At 39.3% G+C, this 23,270-nt stretch overlaps 1 protein-coding gene across 8 annotated transcripts in view; it reads left to right on the top strand.

The window, feature by feature from the left end:
• The window catches only part of LOC134213020 (protein spire), a 575,819-nt gene that overhangs the window by 434,239 nt on the left and 118,310 nt on the right, over positions 1 to 23,270 (top strand). For 7 of the 8 annotated variants that reach the window (XM_062691477.1, XM_062691476.1, XM_062691474.1 and 4 more), the window contains one exon: positions 14,168 to 14,227. The exons of the other annotated variant lie outside the window; for it this stretch is intronic. In XM_062691477.1, coding sequence (XP_062547461.1) covers positions 14,168 to 14,227 — 60 coding nt within the window. The remainder of the gene's footprint in view (positions 1 to 14,167; positions 14,228 to 23,270) is intronic. 8 annotated transcript variants of the gene reach the window in all.

Genomic DNA, 23,270 nt, shown 5'->3' with positions numbered 1-23,270 from the left:
ACACATACAAGCACACATGCCTTAATTTTGGACATTTTTTGCTACTCATAGTTTAAACGATTTCATTTATCTAGGAAAACCGTCCCCATTTCCATCTCACTAAACATATGTATTCATCTTATCACAAAAAAAAAATACAGCACCAGCCTCGTCGCATCTTTTCGCTAACATGCGTGCTCACACCTGACAAAAAAAACACAAAAATAAGAAACAGATCAAATTTAAATTCATTTCACAATTATTAATTTGAAGTTACAAGTTGTAATTGTATTACAATTGTAATTTTAAGTTACAAGTTAGTCAAGAAACATTTATACATTTTTATGTGTGTTAAGTAACCAACTGAAATACTAAAAGAATTTCCGAAATAAATTCTGAGGGAAGGTCTGAAATAATTCCTGAGGAATGTTCTAAAGTAATTCCTGGAGGAAGAACTGAAAAAAGGGGTTTTTCTTAGCCGTGAGCCTACAAAGCAAGACCATACTGAAGGTGGCTGGGTTCGTTTCCCGGTTCGGTCTAGGAAATTTTCGGGTTGGAAATTTTCACGACTTCCCTGGGCATAAAAGTATCATCGTGTTAGCCTCATGATATACAAATGCAAATGGTAATTTGGCCTGGAAACCTTGTAACTGTTGAAGTGCTTAATGAACACTAAGCTGCGAGGCGGAAATGTCTCAGAGGGGGATGTAATGTCAATAAAAAGAAGAAGTATTTTAAAAAATCTGAGTTCCGAAGGAATTAGATTGAAATTACTGAAAGAATTTGTCTTAGGAATTTCTGAAATAATTGTTGAAAGAATTCCTGTTAATATAATTTCCGAAAAAAAATCCTAAATGTAGGTATTTTCAGATTTTTTTAAAGATTTCTTAAACAAGGAATTTTTCAAGAAATTTCGGAAGGAATTTCCGAAGAACTTTCCAAAGTAAGTCCAAAAGAATTTTTTAAACAATGTTCTATAGTTTCCATCCCTAATTGTCGACAGCGTTCCTGATAAGGTAGAAGCTCTACAATATTATTTCATGATAGACGTCTTAGTGTATATTTAATAAATTTTGATTTTTCTGCCTCTATTCTAATAAACTATATAGGGAATCCACACTACCGATGCATATTTGAGTCTCGTACGTACTAAAGTGTAAAAAAAGCCATTACATTTTTTTGACATTTCCCATAACCGATTGGAGGTTAGTAATCTCAATTTGAAACATTTCAGGCACATTATTCACATCAGTAAATGGTGTTGAGAAAATGGAAATTTCGCTACTTTGTTCTAGAAAATTAGCGAATAGGTTTGAAAATTCCTGTTGAAGGGCTTCGATTTTACCATCATATTTACCAAAGTTGAATGAAGTCGAGTCAAGTACGAGACACTGAAGATGGTCTTACTGTTGAGGCCGAAATATATATCTGTCAAAGGTACTATCAAGTGGTGAAACTAAATGAAATTGTACGAACTCATCTTATGACAAGTTGAATGAAGTGTTTTCCACTAAATGAGGGAAATATACCAGTTTTCAGCATCCAACTGTGCAAAAGGGTTAAATTTGTTTCAAAAGCTTTGATGTTGAATAATAAAAGTTCGACGTGTTGATTTTAGCCTTGCAGCTTTATGCTCAAGTCATTGAGATATCTTATAGAAAGGCTAAATCACTCACCCATTCAGGATCGTTCAGCTCGGACATTGATTTTCCTACTACTGAACCGATCGGCGTGAAAATGAGTATTCAGAGGGTTTTTGGGGCTGGAGAAGGTTCTCATGATGGTTTGAGACATCCCCCTTCAGGAAAAGGGGCTCCCATACAAATGAAACACAAATTTCGCCATAGCTCGAGAATTAATCATGAAAATGGAACCAAATTTGGCATGTGGAGGTTTTCGGAGGCAAGAAATGTTGCTGGGGTGGTAGGAGACTCTGGAAAGGAGGGCTCGCATACAAGTAAAACAGAAATATCTGCAAAACTCCAAAACTAGAGATGTCGTAAAATCCCGATTAATCGATTAGTTACTAATCGATTACTCTTGATTCTTGTCGATTATTGAATCGATTAATCATTGTATAGTAATCGATTCAAAATTAATCGATTATCACAACGATGAATCGATTAATCGAAATAATCAATTAATTTTCGACATCCTTATGATGTCGTAAAATTCTGATTAATCGATTAGTAACTAATCGATTACTCACGATTCCTCTCGATTATTGAATCGATTAATCGTTGGGTAATAATCGATTCAAAATTAATCGATTATCACAACGATGAATCGATTAATCGAAGTAATCGATTAATTTGCGACATCTCTATCCAAAACCAATCAAGCAAGCAAAAGTTTTTGAAGACAAGAAATGTTACAAGAGACCTCTTCCCGGGAGGATCAAATGATTTAACGTCTTCTAAAAAAAGAGAATTATTATTCAATCGTAGGCTAAACCAGCGGTTCTCAACCTTTCTCTTGAGAGGTACCCCTTCGAACTTTTGGATTCATTGAGGTACCCCCTATTTTTATCGTCGTAATAAGCGTAACTAATAAGATATATGAAAGACGGACTTGAGAACAGAGATGCATCCTGAACAGAACATGAGCCAAGAGCGTGCCTTGGTGTTCTTAGTTTGGAACTCTGAACACAGTTCAGTGTGCACTGGGTTGGTACGCAAGAACAAACGATCACGGTAACGAAGGTTCTCTAGATTCGAAACTATGCAAAAACATACGGGCATGCTTGATTTCTATCCGTTAGATGCCCACGTGTTCCATTACTAGACGAACAATGTGTAGCATGCCGTCGCTTGAATTTGTTTTCCTAGGATACAAGTTGCTATGTTAGATCAGTGCTCTTGAACAGTGTGCTGTGTTCAGAACGTTTTGAACAAGAACACGCGTTCTCGTGTTCAGAATGCATCTCTGCGAGAACTAAAATGGCTCTCCATTATTGACATATGGTTTCTATCGGAAAAAGTTATTTGAAATTGTGCCGTTTCCAATTCAAATGAGGTTTATATATTAATCTTTCAAGCCTCTTGAGCTTCTTGAAAGGATGATTTGTTTATCGGCTTAATCGGTCAGTCCTACTCAAAGTATGAGGGAGTGCCACCGGTGGTGGTTTCTATTCCACTAACCAAGCCGTCCACAACTAGAACGTTAGGCAAGAAGATTTACGCTTCGTTGTTGTGCTGTTCAATAGAAGGTCTCTATGCCTCCCTTTCACACTCTATTGATTCATACTTGTTCGCGCCGTAGCGAACCCTCATACTTTGAGTAGGACTGACCGATAAAGCCGATAAACAAATCATTCATCACAATCACGGTCGTAAAATCCGTTTCAATTATGTATTTTTGCTATTGTTCCGGTTGAAACTTTTCGGAGTTCCTTGAAGCCACTTCATCAATGTTCCCGGTGTTGAAAGCTCAAAGCTGTAAAGTTTATTGATAACATAATTGTATGATAGAAGAACAAATTAATTTACTCACAATTGGTCTCGTACTAGGTAATATTAATCAATTTAAGGAACTAATTTAGAGACAAATTATAGCTATTTAAGTTTTAATCTGTAAATAGTGTTTTCAATTAGTAATTTAGAATATATTTTTAGGATTTCTAATTTACTTTGCAATGCTGCTTCCACGTCACTAGCAAAACAATGACATACAAATTTCTCTTTCTATTTGTTATCTCAATCTCGCTGACAACCAGTTGACCGTTGCGCTTGGTCACTCATTTGTACTCAATACGTTATCAGCTTTGGGGGGCGCGCCAATAGACACACTCGTCGCAACATCCTCCCCTTCGTGTCGTGTGGACACTTGTTCGACGGCACCACGCTCACTACTTCCCAAACTATCACTACCCGACTCAGCACGGTCACCTTTATCTGTTTCAGCATGATTGCATACGTCAAGAACCGCCAGATTACACACCGCTCGCCTTCTCAGCATTCCATTCGAAGTTTGCACGTCCGTCTGACGCACGACTCCATCTTTACCCGGGTGGGTTCGGTTGAAATTATGCGGAGTTAACGATTCCTGCTCCTCACTATCCAGCGGCAGGAAAGTAAACGGTCGGGAATTCATGCGTCGGCTAATAACGTTACAAATGATTCATCGTCCAGCGTTCGCGATTCTGGCAGCGTTCCGAATGCAGTTTTTATGGATCGGACCATCCGCAGCATCCACCCATATTGGGCCATTTAGTGTTTGCGTCCGTGAAAATGTTTCCGTCGTCGAAATTGATGTCTCGCAACTCGTTTTCTAGCTCCCTGCTAGCGCCGGTGAAGTTTGTGCCGTTATCCGTGTATACTTCTTGCGGTGCACCTCTGCGAGCGATGAAACGACGAACAGCCTTCTTACACGAATCGGATGTTAACGTATGCACTACCTCCATGTGTATGGCCCGAACCGTTAGGCACGTAAAAAGCGCTACCCAGCGTTTTACGGAGCTACGACCGATCTTCACTAGGTACGAGCCGAAGTAGTCGATTCCTTCAAATGTGAAGGGTCGAATGAAGGGGGTAATACGACACTGGGGCAGCTGGCTCATCTTTGGTACCACAGGAGATGCTTTGTAAACACGGCACCACTGGCATCGTTTTGCTACAGTTCGAATCAACGATCTCAACTTCGGGATATAGAATTTTTGACGAATTTCGTTGACGATCGTTTCGTTGTTGGCGTGACGAAATTTTCGGTGGTACCAATCCAAGAGCAGATTGGTGATCGGATGTTCCTTGGGCAGAATTATGGGAAACTTGGCATCGTACACCATGCAATCTGCTCCGCTAACACGGCCATCAACGCGCATCAGCCCGTCCTCGTCCAGGACTGGAGGAATCTTCGCCAGCGGACTGCTTCGGCTTAGTGCTTGTTGGTTCCCTGGAGTAACCTGTGCATTGTGCCTCAACGTAGCCAATTCATCCGGATAATAGTCTGACTGGGCTGTTCGCCACAGGCTCTTCTCTGCGCTTTGCGAATCCTCGCTTCTGAGACTCCCACTTTCTTTGTATGATGCTCGCTTGCTACGTTGCAGCAGTTTCTTGTAGAATTTGTAGACATATCCTATGCTCAACAGAATCTGCTCGTATTTCGAAAATCGCGACGTATCAATAAGCGGAACAGCCAGGAAATGACTTCAAACGTACGCAGGTCGGAGTTCTTCTTCGTTTCCATGGATGTCCTCAAACTTGTCCTTCGGCCAATCATTCTCCGTACCATACAGGAAAGCTGGACCACGCATCCATCTGCGATCGGGACAGTTCGGACCTTTCCCCCAGTTCGTCGCTTCATCGGCGACGTTTACTTTTGTTCCCAACCATCGCCATTCATCTATTTTTGAAAGGCTCAAGATCTCATTGACTCTGAAGGCGACGTACTGGCTATATCGACGGGTATCCGATTTGATCCACGACAGAACAGTAGTTGAATCGCTACGTACGCGTGTTTGATCTGAATAGAATGACCATCCACTATCGTCTTACGCAGCCGCGCGCCAAGTAGGGCCGCTTGTAACTCCAGTCGTGGTACGGAAACAAGCTGTAGTGGAGCTACCTTTGTTTTGGAGGCGACTAAAGCACATCGTATCTGCCCTCGATCTCGAACTCGAAAGTAAGCGGCGGCGGAGTATGCTTGTGCACTTCCATCCACAAATATGTGGAGCTCCAGGTTTGTAGCGATTCAACACTACGCCCAATGGTAGGTACCAGATTCGTCGCCGATCAAACTCAACCATTTCCTACTGCGTCACTACGTGGATGTAACCTTTCGATTCATAGTCAGCCACTTGTTGCCTCACGCTTTCGTAGAGCTGTGGATCCTTTTCTAGGCGTCTCTCAAGGCACCGCCATCGTCGTTCAGCCATCGATCTGCTCTGATCCACTTACCAGACCCGCTAAATGGTGGCTACTCACGGGTAAACCTGGGTGCCTTGTTGCTTCTACGCCACGCTGATCTGCTGCTGGATGTTGTCCGCTCTGCAGGCACAATGACTCAAATTGCTCAGTCAGACGTTGCTCCTTGGACAGAAATTTCTGCTTTTCCTCTACGCGCATCGCTTGTTCCTGCGCGCATCGGTGCTCGAGTAGCTTCAGTCTGTTGACCAGGTCCATTTCGCGTTTCCTTCTCATATCGTTCTCTTTTTGTTGCTGTTTCTCAACGTCCATTCGCTTTCTCAGAGTAGCTTCGATTTCCAACACCCGTTTTAGGTATATACTTCTTCTATACTTCTACTTCTGTTCTTCTGCACGTTTCTTCTGCACGAACAATAGTGCTAGACGCGTAAGTTTTTGCACTTAATTGCACAGTTTACTCTCCAGATTAGACAATCCAATGTTTTCATGGTAATAAACCCATATGTCAAGACATGTTATGATATTGAGTAAGTGATATGTTTCCAATAGTCATGAAGATCGATCACGAAAAGCACCGCAACTTAGTTTGCGTTCTGTGTTTGGAAAGGAAATCATCTTATATTATGTGTGCAAATGCCATTTCACTATTGCATTAGCACGATAAACTCAACGAATTTTATTGGATTACTAGCTTTATGTACTCGGCCTTGCTCGGACTTGCCAGTTTAGTTCGCAGCTTTTTTTCACTATCGAAAAATAATGAAACCAATTGATTAACAGGGTAATTGTGTTTACTTGTGGATACTTCATCATTTGATTAAAAGAAGGCTTTTGGAAATATTGACTGATTTTGAAGAAGGGAATTTGAATAGCCTTATTCCGGGCAAACGTCTATTTCTAAAAAAGGGAAAACATCCACTGATGTCTTATTCCGGGCAAACGCATATTTTTAAAGAAGGGATCACACCCACCATTGCCTTATTCCGGGAAAATGCCTACTTTTAAAGGAGAAATCACATCCACCATCCAGAAGGAAACAAATTAATCATTGCTTTTCACTGGGCAAACTATGATTCCGATGAAGGGTAACAATTATCATTGCTTTATACCCAGCAAATACATGCTTTCTATGAAAGATTTTATAGATTGTACAATGTCAAAGAACCTCGGATGAACTAAATAAGAAGGTATACTAAACTGTTCGTTTAATAAATATATTCTCTCTCGTTCAGCTATGACAGTCCTACCCAGTCTGATATAGTCTTTCATAGACAGAGAATATGGGTTCCAAATTTGGTGAACATCGGAAATGGGTTCAGAAGTTATGCTGAATAAATCGCCAAGTAAACAATACCTCTCTTTCACAACCTACCCATTTTAAACGGACCTACCAATATCCACTAAAATCGTTTCCTTAGGACAGACAATATTTGATACAATCTCTTATTTTCTAAGAGCATGCTTAACCTCCCTATCGTCGTCTCCTTAAGATAAAGAATGTGTGTTCCAAATTTGGTTGATATTGGCTGATGGGTTTGGAAGTTACACTGAGTTGATCGATAACTTAGCAATTGCCCTCCCTCCTCACCCTCCCTCTTTTCCAAAAAGCATCCCTCACCCCCCTATCGTCGTCTCCTTAAGATAAAGAATGTGTGTCCCAAATTTGGTTGAGATCGGCCAAGGGGTTCAGAAGGTTCACTGAGTTGATGGATGACTAAGCAATATCCCTCCCCCACATCCTCCCCCTTTACCGAACAGCATCCATAAGTCCCATATCGTCGTCTCCTTAAGATAAAGAATCTGTGTCCCAAATTTGGTTGAGATCGGCCAAGGGGTTCAGAAGGTACACTGAGTTGAAAAATGACTAAGCAAAACCCCTCCCCCCACACCCTCCCCTTTTTTCGCACAGCATTCATAACCCCCCTATCATCGTCTCCTTAAGATAAAGAATGTGTGTCCCAAATTTGGTTGAGATCGGCCAAGGGGTTCAGAAGGTACACTGAGTTGATCGACGACTAAGCAATACCCCTCCCCCACACCCTCCCCCTTTTTCGAACAGCATCCATAACCCCCCTATCGTCGTCTCCTTAAGATAAAGAATGTGTGTCCCAAATTTGGTTGAGATCGGCCAAGGGGTTCAGAAGGTACACTGAGTTAATAGATGACTAAGCAATACCCCTCCCCCTACACCCTTCCCCTTTTCCGAACAGCATACATAAGCCCCATATCGTCGTCTCCTTAAGATAAAGAATGAGTGTTCCAAATTTGGTTGAGATTGGCCAAGGGGTTCAGAAGGTACACTGAGTTGATGGATGACTAAGCAAAAACCCCTTCCCCACAACCCCCCCTGTGTGTCATAAATTTGGTTGAGATCGGCCAAGGGGTTCAGAAGGTACACTGAGTTGATGAATGACTAAGCAATACCCCTCCCCCCACACCCTCCCCCTTTTCCGAACAGCATCCATAACCCCCCTATCGTCGTTTCCTTAAGATAAAGAATGTGTGTTCCAAATTTTGTTGAAATCGGTCAATGGGTTCAGAAGTTATGCTGGAACATACATACAAACATACATACAAACATACAAACATTGAGTTTTATATATATAGATAGATAGATAGATAGATAGATAGATAGATAGATAGATAGATAGATAGATAGATAGATAGATAGATAGATAGATAGATAGGTATTGTAAGAAAAGTATCACATGTGAACATAATAAATGAAAACAAACATAAAATATTCGCTTTTTGCAATTGTCAAAGCCTGAGCAAAGATATGTAAAATTGTATGATTATAATAAAAACAAATCACTGGTTACAAAAATCTAGCAAAAGACTCAATGCCCGTGGTACACGGTAAGCTTAGAAAGTTCTATTGTTTGACACTGAAAATATCGCATTTCAATCATTCAATAATTTGTCCAAAAGCGTACAACAGGCAAAAGACATCATCATTATTCTTATTTTTGGCGTTTATTACTCAGCTGCATTCCATCCGAATTACTTGATTTTTAAAATATGGCTTATTTCAATACACGGAGAAACTCTTTTACTTATTAATAGGTACTTTTGTTTGCTATCTCTTTCCTTCTGCTGGAGAATTTACACATTTTGGGAGAGTAAGTGGATCTCCTTAGCCGTGTGGTAAGACGCGCGGCTACAAAGCAAGACCATGCTGAGGGTGGCTGGGTTCGATTCCCAGTGCCGGTCTAGGCAATTTTCGGGTTGGAAATTGTCTCGACTTCCCTGGGCATAAAAGTATCATCGTGTTAGCCTCATGATATACGAATGCAAAAATGGTAACTTGGCTTAGAAACCTCGCAGTTAATAACTGTGGAAGTGCTCAATGAACACGAAGCTGCGAGGTGGCTCTGTCCCAGTGGGGGGATGTAATGCCAATAAGAAGAAGAAGAAGTGGATCTACTTATGAAACTATGAAATGAAACTAGCCATGTTCTAAATATCAAGTAATTTGGATGGAATAACTTGCTAAGCTTACCGTGTAAAGATTGCATAGGTATTGAGTCTTTTGTTACGGGTTGTCTGGGTTGTTGGGCTGAAGTGCGGTGCTTGCATCTTGCTCTCGTTTTGTCATGGGAAAGGGAAAACTAACCAAACTTTGAGTAAATTTTGTTGCGATATTCTCAGTAAGTATTATGAACTCAAGTTTTGGGTTGATTTATCTGTCCGTGTATGTTTTTATAACGAGTGATTTGTTCTTTTTTTATTTTACATCTCTGTGCTCAGACAATTACTGATGCATTAGGAAAGCGAATATTTTATGCTTGTTTTAATTTATTATGTTTACATGTCACACTTTACTAAGAATCCCTTTTATCCCATAAAATTCGTTGAATTTATCGTGAATTGGCATTTACACACATCTTTAATTACGATTTCCTTTCCAAACACAGAATGCAAACTAAGTTGGGGCGCTTTTCGTGATCGATGTTGTTCCATGAGATTTACAGCTCGATCAATCTTAATGTATGACAGATCTACGTGGGCTGGACACATTACCGAATGTCGAAGAACATTGATTTATTTGAAAGATTTCGTATTGCTACTGGCATTTCAACAATAGTTGATTAAATTACTATTGAAAAGGTAAGCACTATAAGTATATTTATATTTTGCATCTAATATGTATGTATATGGGAAAAAACATACAATTTTAAAATAGGGCGTATTCAAAATTTCACCGATGAAAGATTTTAAAACACCCCGTATCCTCTAAGCTTTTTTTTTCGTGAGAAAACCACGGAGGTTCATGAAAATGCGATAATATTCGCGTCTGGGGGCACCGTGCGGCGGGTGGTGGCACTTTCGGTGAAGATTTTGCAGATGTAAATACGTTCGAACGCACTGTAGCTGCATCTACTTTCGCGTACGAGAAATTGTTCCAGTGCTTACAATGTCTGTTCACTGTTGTGAACTTGTTCACCGCCACAGGGAGGTTGAGAACTACTGTTTCCATCACCTTGGGTGGCTCGAGTTTGCGATCGGGTCTGACGTGTGATTGCTTTCTGCATATTGATGCCACAATTCTTTGAGGATGTTCCGGTTGAAACTTTTCGGAGTTCCTTGAAGCCACTTCACCAATGTTCCCGGTGTTGAAAGCTCAAAGCTGTAAAGTTTATTGATAGCATAATTGTATGATAGAATAACAAATTAATTTACTCACAATTGGTCTCGTACTAGGTACTATTAATCAATTTAAGGAACAAATTTAAAAACAAATTATAGCTGTTTAAGTTTTAATCTGTAAATAATGTTTTCAATTAGTAATTAAGAATATATTTTTAGGATTTCTAATAAAAAAAATGCTTCTCAGCTGAACACTAAAGTGCTCTGCAACACATAAGAAATATTATAGTCACAGCTGCGACGAGCCTGGATAAGCCTGGATTAGATGGGCACTATAGGCACATCCTACCAGACTTCAGTAGGGAATATTATAACTTCTGTTCAACTTTGCTCAACTTAATTCAACTGTTTAATTTTAAATGAATTTCGAAAAACTTAATAATTTTGCGTATTGAATACCCATAACCACGATTTTACTATGGGCCAAGCTGTTAGCTAACTGCCAAACAGTTAAATATCCAAAAACTCACTTGTCATAAGACGAGTTTGTACAATCCCATTTAATTCCACCACTTAATTGTACCTTGACAGATACGTATTACGACCCCAACAGTAAGGTCGTCTTCAGTGTTTTGTACTTGACTCGACTAACGAGACACTGAAGACGACCTTACTGTTGAGGTCGAAATACGTATCTGTCAAGGTACAATTAAGTGGTGGAATTAAATGGGATTGTAAAAACTTTTCTTATGACAAATGAAGACATTCCACTAAAAAGCTCAAAATAATTTTCTTAATCCAAAAACTGTTAAAATTGATTTTAAACATCAAGTTTAGGGTCTATGAGAGAAATTTTGAAGCTCTGGAAAAGGCGTTCTGTTGAATCAATAAAAAATAAACATGAAAACAAAAACCAATGCGAAATAAATGGTGAACGCATGGTTGTTTGTTTAGCTTGGCGGATTAAACGAAAATCTTACATGGGAGGAGAAAGAACCGCATATCGTTGAATTCCAGTGAAATTGAAGGATTTTTTTATTTCAGTAATGAATATCTTATATAAAATTGTATTGGTATTATTCGTTCATAGTAGTATAAAGGTTTTAACGAGTGATTTTATGTTTTGAACCATTTGGTTCCATGGGTGCATATTGCACTATTCTCCCATATATTCAATGCCATAATATATGCTGTTTTTTGTTTATCCCTCGGGCAGTAGCACTTCATTCTCAGTCGGACATAGGTACCATTAACCATTTAACCATAATACAATTTATTAAATTAATATCAAACTGCCAACCGCTCCTGATATGATTAATTCATTCACCGCCCAGCTTGTTTGAGCACGGAGCCTCCCCGACGACAAACCCGGGAACCTGTTACCCTGTTACCCAAGCTATGAAACATTAAGACCAGACCCATAGACTCCTCCGCGCGCGAACAAGTTATCGACAAAACTAGTTTCGCATAAATCTATCCTGGTTGGCGTTGTGCGCAGCGTAGTGCAATCGATGGGATCGAACTTGAAAGCTTCCCTCCCGTATAATGTTCCGATGTTTTCCCTGGATTGGATTTTAAAGGAACCGAAGAGTCGCACTGGGCGGATAATAAATGTCCGATGGCATTAGATGTGATTATTATGCTTTCATCTTTACCTGGCGGCGATCGTTGCCGTCGTCGGTCAACGACACGACGTAAATCTCTTGCTGTTGCGTTGGTACGCATCCCGTCACCTATGCGTGTTAGTGTGGAATATTTTTGTAATTTTGCCAGAAATGACATAACAACGAATGCGAAACCACATTGCATTTGTGTTGCGTTAACACGATGAATAAGCGTGTACCCCTAGTCTTCGATTTTTAGTTACTTCGAATTTCCCGTCATAATGGCCATTTTTTAGCAGACAAATTAAAAAAAAAAGTTTTCTTGGAATTAGTTATAATACAGCTTATATGAAACATATTTGTCGCTTGGGGTATCTTTTCTCTCCCTACACCTATACGTAATCAATGATTGACCCCTTTGCAAAAATGCGTCGCTCGGTGACAAATTGCAGATGCGTGCGCAATGTCGTCTTCGTCTGTGATGACCAATAATGCACCGCGAACACATTCCTCGCTATGTTGTCGGAGAAAAGCTCCCTATAATCTACGCCATTTATCGTCACTTTCACTTTCTGCGAAGAACCGCTTTCCTAGCCGGAGGTCTTCTTATAGAGCAAAGCCAGCTGTTTTTAAGCGTACGCTATCGCCCATAGGTATTAGACCACCTTTTAGAAAACATAACACAGTATTTTTTTGTGAATATGTCTCTGTTTATTTTTAGATGTGGGAATATAGACATAAGACCATTGACTTTCAATAAAATTGTCTAGAACGATGATAAATTTGATTAATTTTCATTCACCCATGTAGTTACTATTCATAAGTTCTCAGTTGGGGGGACCCATTTGAAAAGCAATAACAATGTAATAATTACTCTTTTATTGAAATCTGTCTTGTCTTTCAAGTTAAATGCAATTTTCAGACACCACCTCAAAAAACCATGACTTTTATGCAAGAGACTCACTGTCAAAGTCATATGCAACGTGTTTGACAACTGGTTTAGAAAAAAAATATTCAGACCGCCAGATAGCGGAGATTTCGGGAGCTCGTATTGATCGTATTTTCAACATATTGCCTCTTTTTATATATTTTTTAACAAAAACTATAGCTTTTCCGAATTTGATTGATACATATATTCAAGTCACAGATCGGTAAACTATCACCCGCGAAATACTCTTACGCTGTCAAAATCAAGGAAATCAGTTGTTACTTCACGGAGTTTTTTGAATCAATTAAATTTTGCCTGTCCAGATTATACTGTCTCTACCCCTAAAATATAACATAATAAATACAACAAATATATAGTCCTGGTTTGAAAGCAATAGCCCGAAGCTTACGACCGAGAATGTACATACTAATTTTCGTTTCTGATGAGAAAACTGTCTTACATTTTTTACGTATTCCAGGCGTCACTCGAACAGTTGACTCGTTTTGCACCATGTTAGGCTTTACCATCTAATGATAATGACACTACTTCTTGTCGCACGACACGCACGTGAGAAAACATAAACCGGAATGCAAACAATTTTAAATCGATAAATTAGGTGCAATGGAATATATATTACTCAAAACTGAATTGCATTAAAAATCCATTTAAAAAAATCATGCTACATACCATAAGCCACCCTATTGAACATTATAGAATGTTCCTGTATTGATTGAGATGAGCAACTCCATTTGTACTCATAGGTTGTTTTAAATATGGTATGATCAAAAGGTCTAAGGTTAACAAAAACGCTTATCGTTAGTACCAGATCAAAACAGTTTTAATACGAATAAGTTGTAGTAGAAACAAGTTTTGGTTTTCAAGCCATTGACGGAATAAGAATGGAGACAGAAATAGCTGCGTAACTCTACATGCTTTACCGAAAAGATGGTTATGTGGGTCATACCCATGTGACCACATTTTGTATACTTGTAACAAAATTCATAAATTCCCATGACTTAATCTTCATTTATCACACATTCTAACTAAATCCATAACTTAATACCCTTGATCTGCTTCCACATGACCTTTCTCCAGCGGTACATGGCCGCTGTGTTTCCTCCCCATGATCCGTCATTCTCATCATAACACCACACCGCTCACCTTTTACATAAATTTTACTCTTTTTGTTCTGTTTGCATTTGTAGGCGTCGCTTCTATGCTTTCCATCATTTTCCCAATGTCACACCACGATGCCATCAACATCTGTAAGTAGACGTCCACATACGTTCGTTGTGTATGTTCGTGTTTGTGTGCGTCCTTAGTTATTGTTGGTGTCTTTCGTCAGAACACAGATTCATTATCCGTTGCATGTTTCATCAGATCTTCATGTGATAAATTTTTCTTCACTCAGACACATTGTTTGTTTGTTTTGGCGACGGCCACCAACCAAGTACCTATCACTGAAAATGCTTTGCGGAAACATGAAAGCATTTTCGCACACACGACCCATTTTACAGCCGTTCTCCTTTCACGCCCTGATGACGCTCAACCATACGCTTGACTTACTGACCTTGTTGCGTAATTTATGGAAGCGCATCGCATCGACCGGCAAAAGTGATGGTTTATGGTGCAGATGTGTTCTCTTTTTCGTGAAGTGGGGTACATAGCTCAGCACAATGCCGCTGAAGATTGAACCCACACAACCCGTGATTCACGAGTTGGCTTATTTTCTGTGGTTTTGTGCTATAAGTTTTTCATGGCACCATTCAGTCTAAACCCATTCAAAGGTAAAAATAAGAGTCTCTCATGGACCTAAGAGTTTGATAACCGCATAAGCAGCACACAGTTTGAACCGCAGCAGCATTTAAATCGCTTTTGTTTCAGCATTGTCGTCAAAGTTCAACCTAGTTTTGGTTAATTGCAGCATATGGATTTAATATGTGAAGAAGTGATTAAGAATTTAGAATTATTTTGTGAACTATTGTTCTTCAAGATGGCCTCCGGGTCTCAGATTAGCTTAGCTCTGATTGACTATACGTATGCCAAATTACACAATGGCGAATTGGGATTGGCCAAACATTCTCAGTGTGCACATTTAATTAAGTCAAACATTAATTACCTGATTGAAAACAACGCCGGCCTCTTAGTCGATTCAGTTAGATAGATGAAAAGAGTAGAAATAGAACTTTTTACTATATAACTTACTATTTGATCTGGTTTTAGTTTTCAGCCTTGGCTTTTACCGCACGGTTAACCTCGTAGACCTCGAAGGCTTAGGTTTCTGTTAGACTACTCTAAAATTTTGCAACTCATGGAAACATTTGGAGTGAAAAATAAACCTTTCGATTGCCTGTTGTTTGCTTCAATTGCGTTCCTTAAATTAGCTCCATTAGAAAAGAAGCAGTTGATAAGCTGCAAAGAGCATCTGGATCTGAAAACCACTTGATGTTCCGAGTGTCGCCAGCATATCGGCTTTTTCGTCACCATCAATACAACAGTATCCTGGAACCTAATATATTGTGGGGCATCGAAATTCGTACACCTAAGTACTTCATTTTCGCAATCAGCTACTATAATATACGATTATCATCCAACTAACAAGTTTGTTATATTTGCTGATTGACACGGGTCTTATGTGACACATTTGTCTATTTGTGTTATGCCACACTATTTGTCTTATGTGACACATTTATAAATCCGTACACCTATTTATTGACTTGATATCTTTATTTCGCCACAATTAAACTCTTATATAACACTGTAATTTGTTCAATACGTACCTTCAGAAGCTATCTTTGATGTTACACTTTTTTTTAATCTCGCCACTTGATAAGTTTGATTTGAGTTGATTTCAATTATCATTTGCGAGTAATTAGTGAATAAGAATTTTATATGACGGGAATAAGCGCCATGGACAAATTGGCGCATGATTCTTTTTGTATGTCGCGGTATTGTGGATTGGATTATTTTGTAACAGCCCTATAATTACTATTTATGTGTTGTTAGATAATATAACTACTATGAATACTCTTATATCCAAAGAAAATCAGAGAACTTTCTAGACCAGACCAAGATTCGAGCTCAGCCTCCTTCAGCAGTGTCTGCTTTGTAGCCACGCGTCTTACATCTAAGCTGAGAAAGAACGATGAAGCTTACTAGCAACTGTCAAACAATTATTTGTATACAGCAGTTTTTGGAGCTTTATTATATTCTGAAAATAACAGTTGACCAGACTGCAGAAAGAATTGCCACCATAAGAATTGAATACAGCGTCGTTGAAATCCTTCTGTTTTATAACAAATCCGCTTAGCAATGTTGGGACTAGTATTATACTAGAAAACATAGAATCATACGCTTCGTTTAGAGTATCCTCTCGCAAATATCCGATTTTGAGAATCCTTATCTAAATGCCCAGAAACTATATGACACTGAATTCAATTGAAATCTTTCGAAGCTCTGAGAATGAGGCATTTATTTTGAAGCCTTAACAATTTATTTTCAAATTCCATAAACCCCACCAGAAGCTTAGAATTTGGTACTTGCAATTCATGGAATTGTGTATAGTTCTATCAAAATCTCAAAAAGATTCTTTTACATTCTGCAAACAAAAAACTTTATTTAGAACTTTTTTGGAACACATTGATCTTTATCAGTCCGGTCCCTGCTCTTCGGGTCCCAGGTTGCAAATTTTATTTATTCAGACTAAGGTCGAAGTGGCCTGTGCGGTATATAAGAGTCTTCTCCATTCGGCTCGGTCCATGGCTACACGTCGCCAACCACGCAGTCTACGGAGGGTCCGCAAGTCATCTTCCACCTGATCGATCCAAATTGCTCGCTGCGCACCTCGCCTTCTTGCGCCCGTCGGATCGTTGTTGAGAACCATTTTAACCGGGTTACTGTCCGACATTCTAGTTACGTGCCAGGCCCACCGCAGTTGTCCAATTTTCGCGGTGTGAACGATGGATGGTTCTCCCAGCAGCGCATGCAACTCGTGGTTCATTCGCCTTCTCCACGTTCCGTGCGCCATCTGCACCCCACCATAGATGGTACGCAGCACTTTCCTTTCGAAAACTCCAAGTGCGTGTTGGTTCTCCACGAGCATCGTCCAGGTCTCGTGTCCGTAGAGCATTTTGTAGATTGTCAGTTTGGTGGATCGGAGCGTCTTGTGGAGTCCAAAGTATGTACGATTTCCAGCCACTATGCGTCTCCGAATTTCTCTGCTGGTATCATTTTCGGCAGTCACCAGTGAGTCCAAGTACACAAATTCTTCTACCACCTCGATTTCGTCACCACCGATGCCAACTCGCGGTGAGTGGCTCACATTGTCTTCTCTTGAACCTCTTCCTATCATGTACTTCGTCTTCGACGTGTTGATGACTAGTCCGATCCGCTTAGCTTCCATCTTCAGTCTGATGTAGGCTTCCTCCATCTTCTCAAAGTTACGTGCCATAATATCTATGTCGTCGGTGAAGCCAAATAGCTGGACGGACTTATTGAAAATTGTACCACTCGTGTTAATCCCTGCTCTTCGTATTATCCCTTCCAATGCGATGTTGAATAGCAGACACGAAAGACCGTCACCTTGCCGTAACCCTCTGCGGGTTTCGAAGGGACTCGAGAATGCCCCTGAAACTCGAACTACGCACATCACCCGATCCATCGTCGCTTTGATCAACCGTGTCAGTTTATCCGGAAATCCGTGTTCGTGTATTAGCTGCCATAGCTGGTCCCGATCGATTGTATCATATGCGGCTTTGAAATCGATAAATAGATGATGTGTGGGCACGTTGTATTCGCGGCAATTCTGCAGTACTTGGCGAATGGCAAACACCTGGTCCGTGGTGGAGCGTTCGCCCGTAAAACCCGCCTGGTACTGCCCCACGAACTCCCTTGCAATTGGTGGTAGTCGACGGCATAAAATTTGGGAGAGTACCTTGTAGGTTGCAAATTAAGATCTTTTATATTTGAAATCACCCAACCAGAGGATGTCAAAATTTAATACAGTTCTGGATTATTCACATGCAGGTATAACTTGGCATTACAAGAATTGTATAAGATTTAACCGCAGTACCCTGTATAATATAACTTTGGCGAATTTGGGAGAAGTATCTACATACGTATTAGTGTAATTCGTCACACAAAAAAAATATTTTTAATTGTATCTTGTTCCACAATATATATTAGATCTGACCTGGATTCAAACCTAGGCTTGTTTCGAGCGTCCGTACAGCACACCCATCCCCTAGCAATGGTTGAACGCCAACATTAGACACAGGAGAAATTCCTATAAATAATCACCGCTGAACGCTGACGCTTTATAAACACAGAAAAAATAAAGAACCTAAAAAAGTTTGAAGAACTCAACTTTGAGTACGAAGTTCAAATTTTGAACTCAATATTAGGTAGTTTTCACACTCTCTCTCATGAATGATATTATAAACAAAGAAAGCTGCATCGACCCAACGTGTATTGTTCCGTGGAAGAAGCCAAATTTGTGTTGTTCTCACCATAGACTCGGGGGGATGAAAATAACATAAATTTGAGTTGGTGAAACTTCATAGTGGGTGAAAATTCAACACGGGAGTAAAGGCAAGGTACTCACCGGATTTTTCGCATTTTACTTATTTTTGGCTTCTTCCACGCAAGGGCGGATTTGAGTGAAAGGAACCATAAAGTGAGTTGTTTCGCGGTTCCGTATAGTCGTTTCGGATACTCTAGGATGAGAACCCGAGCAAAGTCTGAAAACATAATGAGAACATATAGTTAACATATTTTGATTCTGACATCAAATTGAAATTGAAATAATTTGTTCTCCAATATGAATCATCATGATTGATTACATATTTTGATTTCATATTGCTACAAATTTAATTTCCAATTTGCTCTCATCGATAAAAGGAATAGCTTTAGATTTGATGTCACAGTAAGATTTTTCTGCTTTAGATTTTGATCTTTTAACCGTTAAAACGACCAAAAAGATTTTAAATTAAGTAATCATATTCGGCGATTTCACAACATTAAAACAAGTCTAGACCAACATTTGAAAAGGGCGTAACGCTAAAATTTATTCCTTTAGATTCTTTGTCGACATATATAGCTATAAATGTAGATGAAGAATCAGAAGGAAGTTTTCGATTTTCTCTCAAGCTTTGCTCGGGAAGGCGTTTGCATGTATTGAATAAAACAAATAAAACGATCTTATACAGTACACGCCCGTTCCAAATCACTCAGAGACTGAGTGAAATTGTATTGCCGTCTCTTCTTTTTCTCACGGAAATGTCGTAAAAAAATAAAACTAATCAAATTTTGAGTAGTTCCACGTTTTACGAAAAAATAGTATGATTTCCATGAGAAAAAAATACGGCAATACAATTCCACTCAACCTCTGAGTGATTTTAAACGAGCGTGTGGGCTGGTGGTGGGAAGAAACTATTTCTTGTATAGTTATTATGCAGATATTGTATAATATAAGCCTATGCAGTTCTTACATACATGTTTTGGTTTGGGTGTATATAACCGCGCAGTCAACAGAAAAAAGTATATGGTATTGTATATAAGAAGCTGAAGTGGAGGCGATATACCTACATATTGCATGTGGGGGTACCTATAACACCTTCACTTTAGTATCTTATGTGATATCATAAACGATCATGTGATGACTGGGCGATTTTTTGAATTATTTTAAAATTGTATTTCCAATAATTTACTACTAACGTTTAGGTACGTGTTATCTCATTGGCGGTATAATATTTTTAACTAGCTTTCTCCCAGTGCACTTTGCTGAGCCAGAAAAAAAGAGGGGTCTCGAACCACCACAGTAACATTTTTTGCCTTTATATACCTTTATATCTCGAGTCATGAAGAAATTTTGGTTTCATTTGTATGAGAGCCCCCTCTTCGAGATGGAGAGGGGTCTATAACCATCATAAAAACCTTCCCCGGTGTCAAAAATTCCTGCACTCAAATTTTCACGCTGATCGGTTCAGTAGTTTCAGAGTCTATAAGGGTCGGACAGACAAAGGGAAATCTATTTTTAGGTTATTTAGGCTATAAAATTGACAGTTACATATTTGGACACAAGCGTATATGCGGAGTCTCCAGTAGCCAGAGTTCGATTCTCGTTCCGGTCTAGGATGTTTTGAGGTTGGACACTTTCTGAACACTCTGGACATCCATTGTTCTTGCTACACACGATACATACTCATGCAATGGCGGGCATAGAAAAGCTTTCAATTCATAACTGAGGAAATGCCAATAGAGTACTAAGTTGAAAAGCAAGCCAAGTTCCAGTATGTTAGTTTTTCCTTACAAATTATGTCTGCATGCTTTGCTAGCACGCTAACTTTCATCTACTCGGTGACTGAGTAAAATTATATTGTCATCTATTTCTTTCCAACGGAAATTTAACTCAATTTTTGTCGAAAGCAGGACTACTCCTGCTCCTGCTGTAATCCTGCTTTTGACGGAAATTGAGTGAAATTGTCGTTAGAAAAAAAGAGATGGCAATACGATTCTACTCAGTCCCTGAGTAGATGAAAGTTATAGTGAGGCAGTGTCTTGGGAAATGTTTTTTTATACTTATTCATCGTCTACCATACCACGAAAACCTTTATGACAGTCGGAAAATAAAAGAAGCTACAACAAATGCTTGTGCTTCCACTTTCATGGATTAGCCGACGCCAAAGCCATTCCACCATCATACGTTACATGCGCGCGATACGCATATTTAGTGATTCTCGACGGTATTTCGGTTCAAGTTACAAGTGCAAAATAAATTCACTTGATGTAGGTAGGTATCTACCTCCCTAGGAGAATTATGCTGCATGCGTTTTATGTCAGAAACGGCGAACTGCCTTCCCAAGCTCAAAAGTGAGCCAATCTAAGGCTGAAGTATTTGCATACATACCGATCGTGATGAGATTGAATGCGATTGTTTTCGAAGGAGAACGCTGTGGTTAATTCCACGTATCACCACACATTGTTTGGATTCGTTGGCAATGCAATGTCAAGCACTGTGGGTAGGGACTGCAGAAATTGAACATAACTATCCGAAAACTATCTGATTTTTTTACATTTAACAAATCCTTAAACTTGACAGAAAAAATAACTCGACTGATATTGATATGTTGGAGTTACTTCTCGAATAATCAAAATGTTTGTTTATTTTTTTTTCCGGATTAGAGTCGAAACGTCGGGGAAAAAATTAAAAAGTTAAGTTAGTTTTGTCACTTACATCCCTTTTGCGTTTGACCTTCTCAAATACTATTCTTCTAGTGCCATGAAATAAATAAAACACTTTTGGCAGCCCTATGATCCATAACAAAAACGAAAGAATACATTCTGCTGTTGGGTTGTATTATTAACTTTAAAATTTAGTATTAGGTACTTGTCTAATTCAACTACCGAAAACTGACCCAGCTTTTTTCACTTTTGCTTTCCAGCCAGTCAAGAATCTTGTATGGCAGAAGCACTCGGTTAAGTGAGAAGTCAAACCCATCAAAACCGTTGTTCGTCCCACTGCACAACGTATGACAGAAACACTATCCTTAGAAGTTTGTTAAGTGATATACAAATTCGATTTGTATTGTAAACAAATTTGAAATGGAATAAAATTTCAGTTTAAATTCAATAGCAACGAAGTTAACTCTCCTAAAATATATAATTAGTTTTTGCCTTTCTCGTATACTAAGTATACGGTAAAGGCTATATGATCGCTCCAAAAACAAACTTTTTATAGAAAGCCCGGAGACTCATAGTGTTATATACCAATCGACTCAGTTCGACGAATTGAGGTGATGTCTGTGTGTGTGTGTGTGTGTGTGTGTGTGTGTGTGTGTGTGTGTGTGTGTGTGTGTGTGTGTGTGTGTGTGTGTGTGTGTGTGTGTGTGTGTGTGCGCACAAAACGAAGCAAAAATGTCACTTATTTTCGGGCATTTATCCTCAACCGATTTGCTCGCAACAAATTGCATTCAATGCAGAATCCTTTCCCATTGTTTCCTATTGAAAATTGGCCATATCGGACTATGGGATCAGAAGTTATGGCCAAAATACAAATTCATACGAAAAAATCGCGTTAAAAATGTCACTCATTTTTCGGGCACTTATCCTCAACCGATTTGCTTGCAACAAGTTGCATTCGACGCAGAATCCTGTCTTATTGTTTCCTATTCAAAATTGGTCAGATCGGATTATGGGATCAGAAGTTATGGCCAAAATACAAATTCATACGAAAAAATCGCGTAAAAAATGTCACTCATTTTTCGGGCACTTATCCTTAACCGATTTGCTTGCAACAAGTTGCATTCGACGCAAAATCCTGTCCCATTGTTTCCTATTTGAAATTGGTCAGATTGGACTATGGGATCAGAAGTTATGGCCAAAATACAAATTCATACGAAAAAATCGCGTAAAAAATGTCACTCATTTTTCGAGCACTTATCCTCAACCGATTTGCTTGCAACAAGTTGCATTCGACGCAGAATCCTGTCCCATTGTTTCCTATTTGAAATTGGTCAGATCGGACTATGGGATCAGAAGTTATGGCCAAAATACAAATTCATACGAAAAAATCGCGTAAAAAATGTCACTATTTTTTCGAGCACTTATCCTCAACCGATTTGCTCGCAACGAGTTGCATTCGACGCAAAATCCTGTCCCATTATTTCCTATTTGAAATTGGTCAGATCGGACTATGGGATCAGAAGTTATGGCCAAAATACAAATTCATACGAAAAAATCGCGTAAAAAATGTCACTCATTTTTCGAGCACTTAACCTCAACCGATTTGCTTGCAACAAGTTGCATTCGACGCAGAATCCTGTCCCATTGTTTCCTATTCGGAATTGGTCATATCGGACTATGGGATCAGAAGTTATGGCCAAAATACAAATTCATACGAAAAAATCGCGCAAAAAATGTCACTCATTTTTCGGGCACTTATCCTCAACCGATTTGCTCGCATCAAGTTGCATTCGACGCAGAATCCTGTCTCATTATTTCCTATTAAAAATTGGTTAGATCGGACTATGGGATCAGAAGTTATGGCCAAAATACAAATTCATGCGAAAGAATCGCGTTACGAATGTCACTCATTTTTCGGGCACTTATCCTCAACCGATTTGCTCGCAACAAGTTGCATTCAACGCAGAATCCTGTCCTATTGTTTCCTATTTGAAATTGGTCAGATCGGACTATGGGATCAGAAGTTATGGCCAAAATACAAATTCATACGAAAAAATCGCGTAAAAAATGTCACTCATTTTTCGGGCACTTATCCTTAACAGATTTGCTTGCAACAAGTTGCACTCG

The sequence above is a fragment of the Armigeres subalbatus genome, chromosome 2 (assembly GCF_024139115.2).
Source record: "Armigeres subalbatus isolate Guangzhou_Male chromosome 2, GZ_Asu_2, whole genome shotgun sequence".
Classification (NCBI taxonomy): domain Eukaryota; kingdom Metazoa; phylum Arthropoda; class Insecta; order Diptera; family Culicidae; genus Armigeres; species Armigeres subalbatus.
Note: the sequence above shows the minus strand (reverse complement) of the source record. Positions and strands in the feature narration are given on the sequence as shown.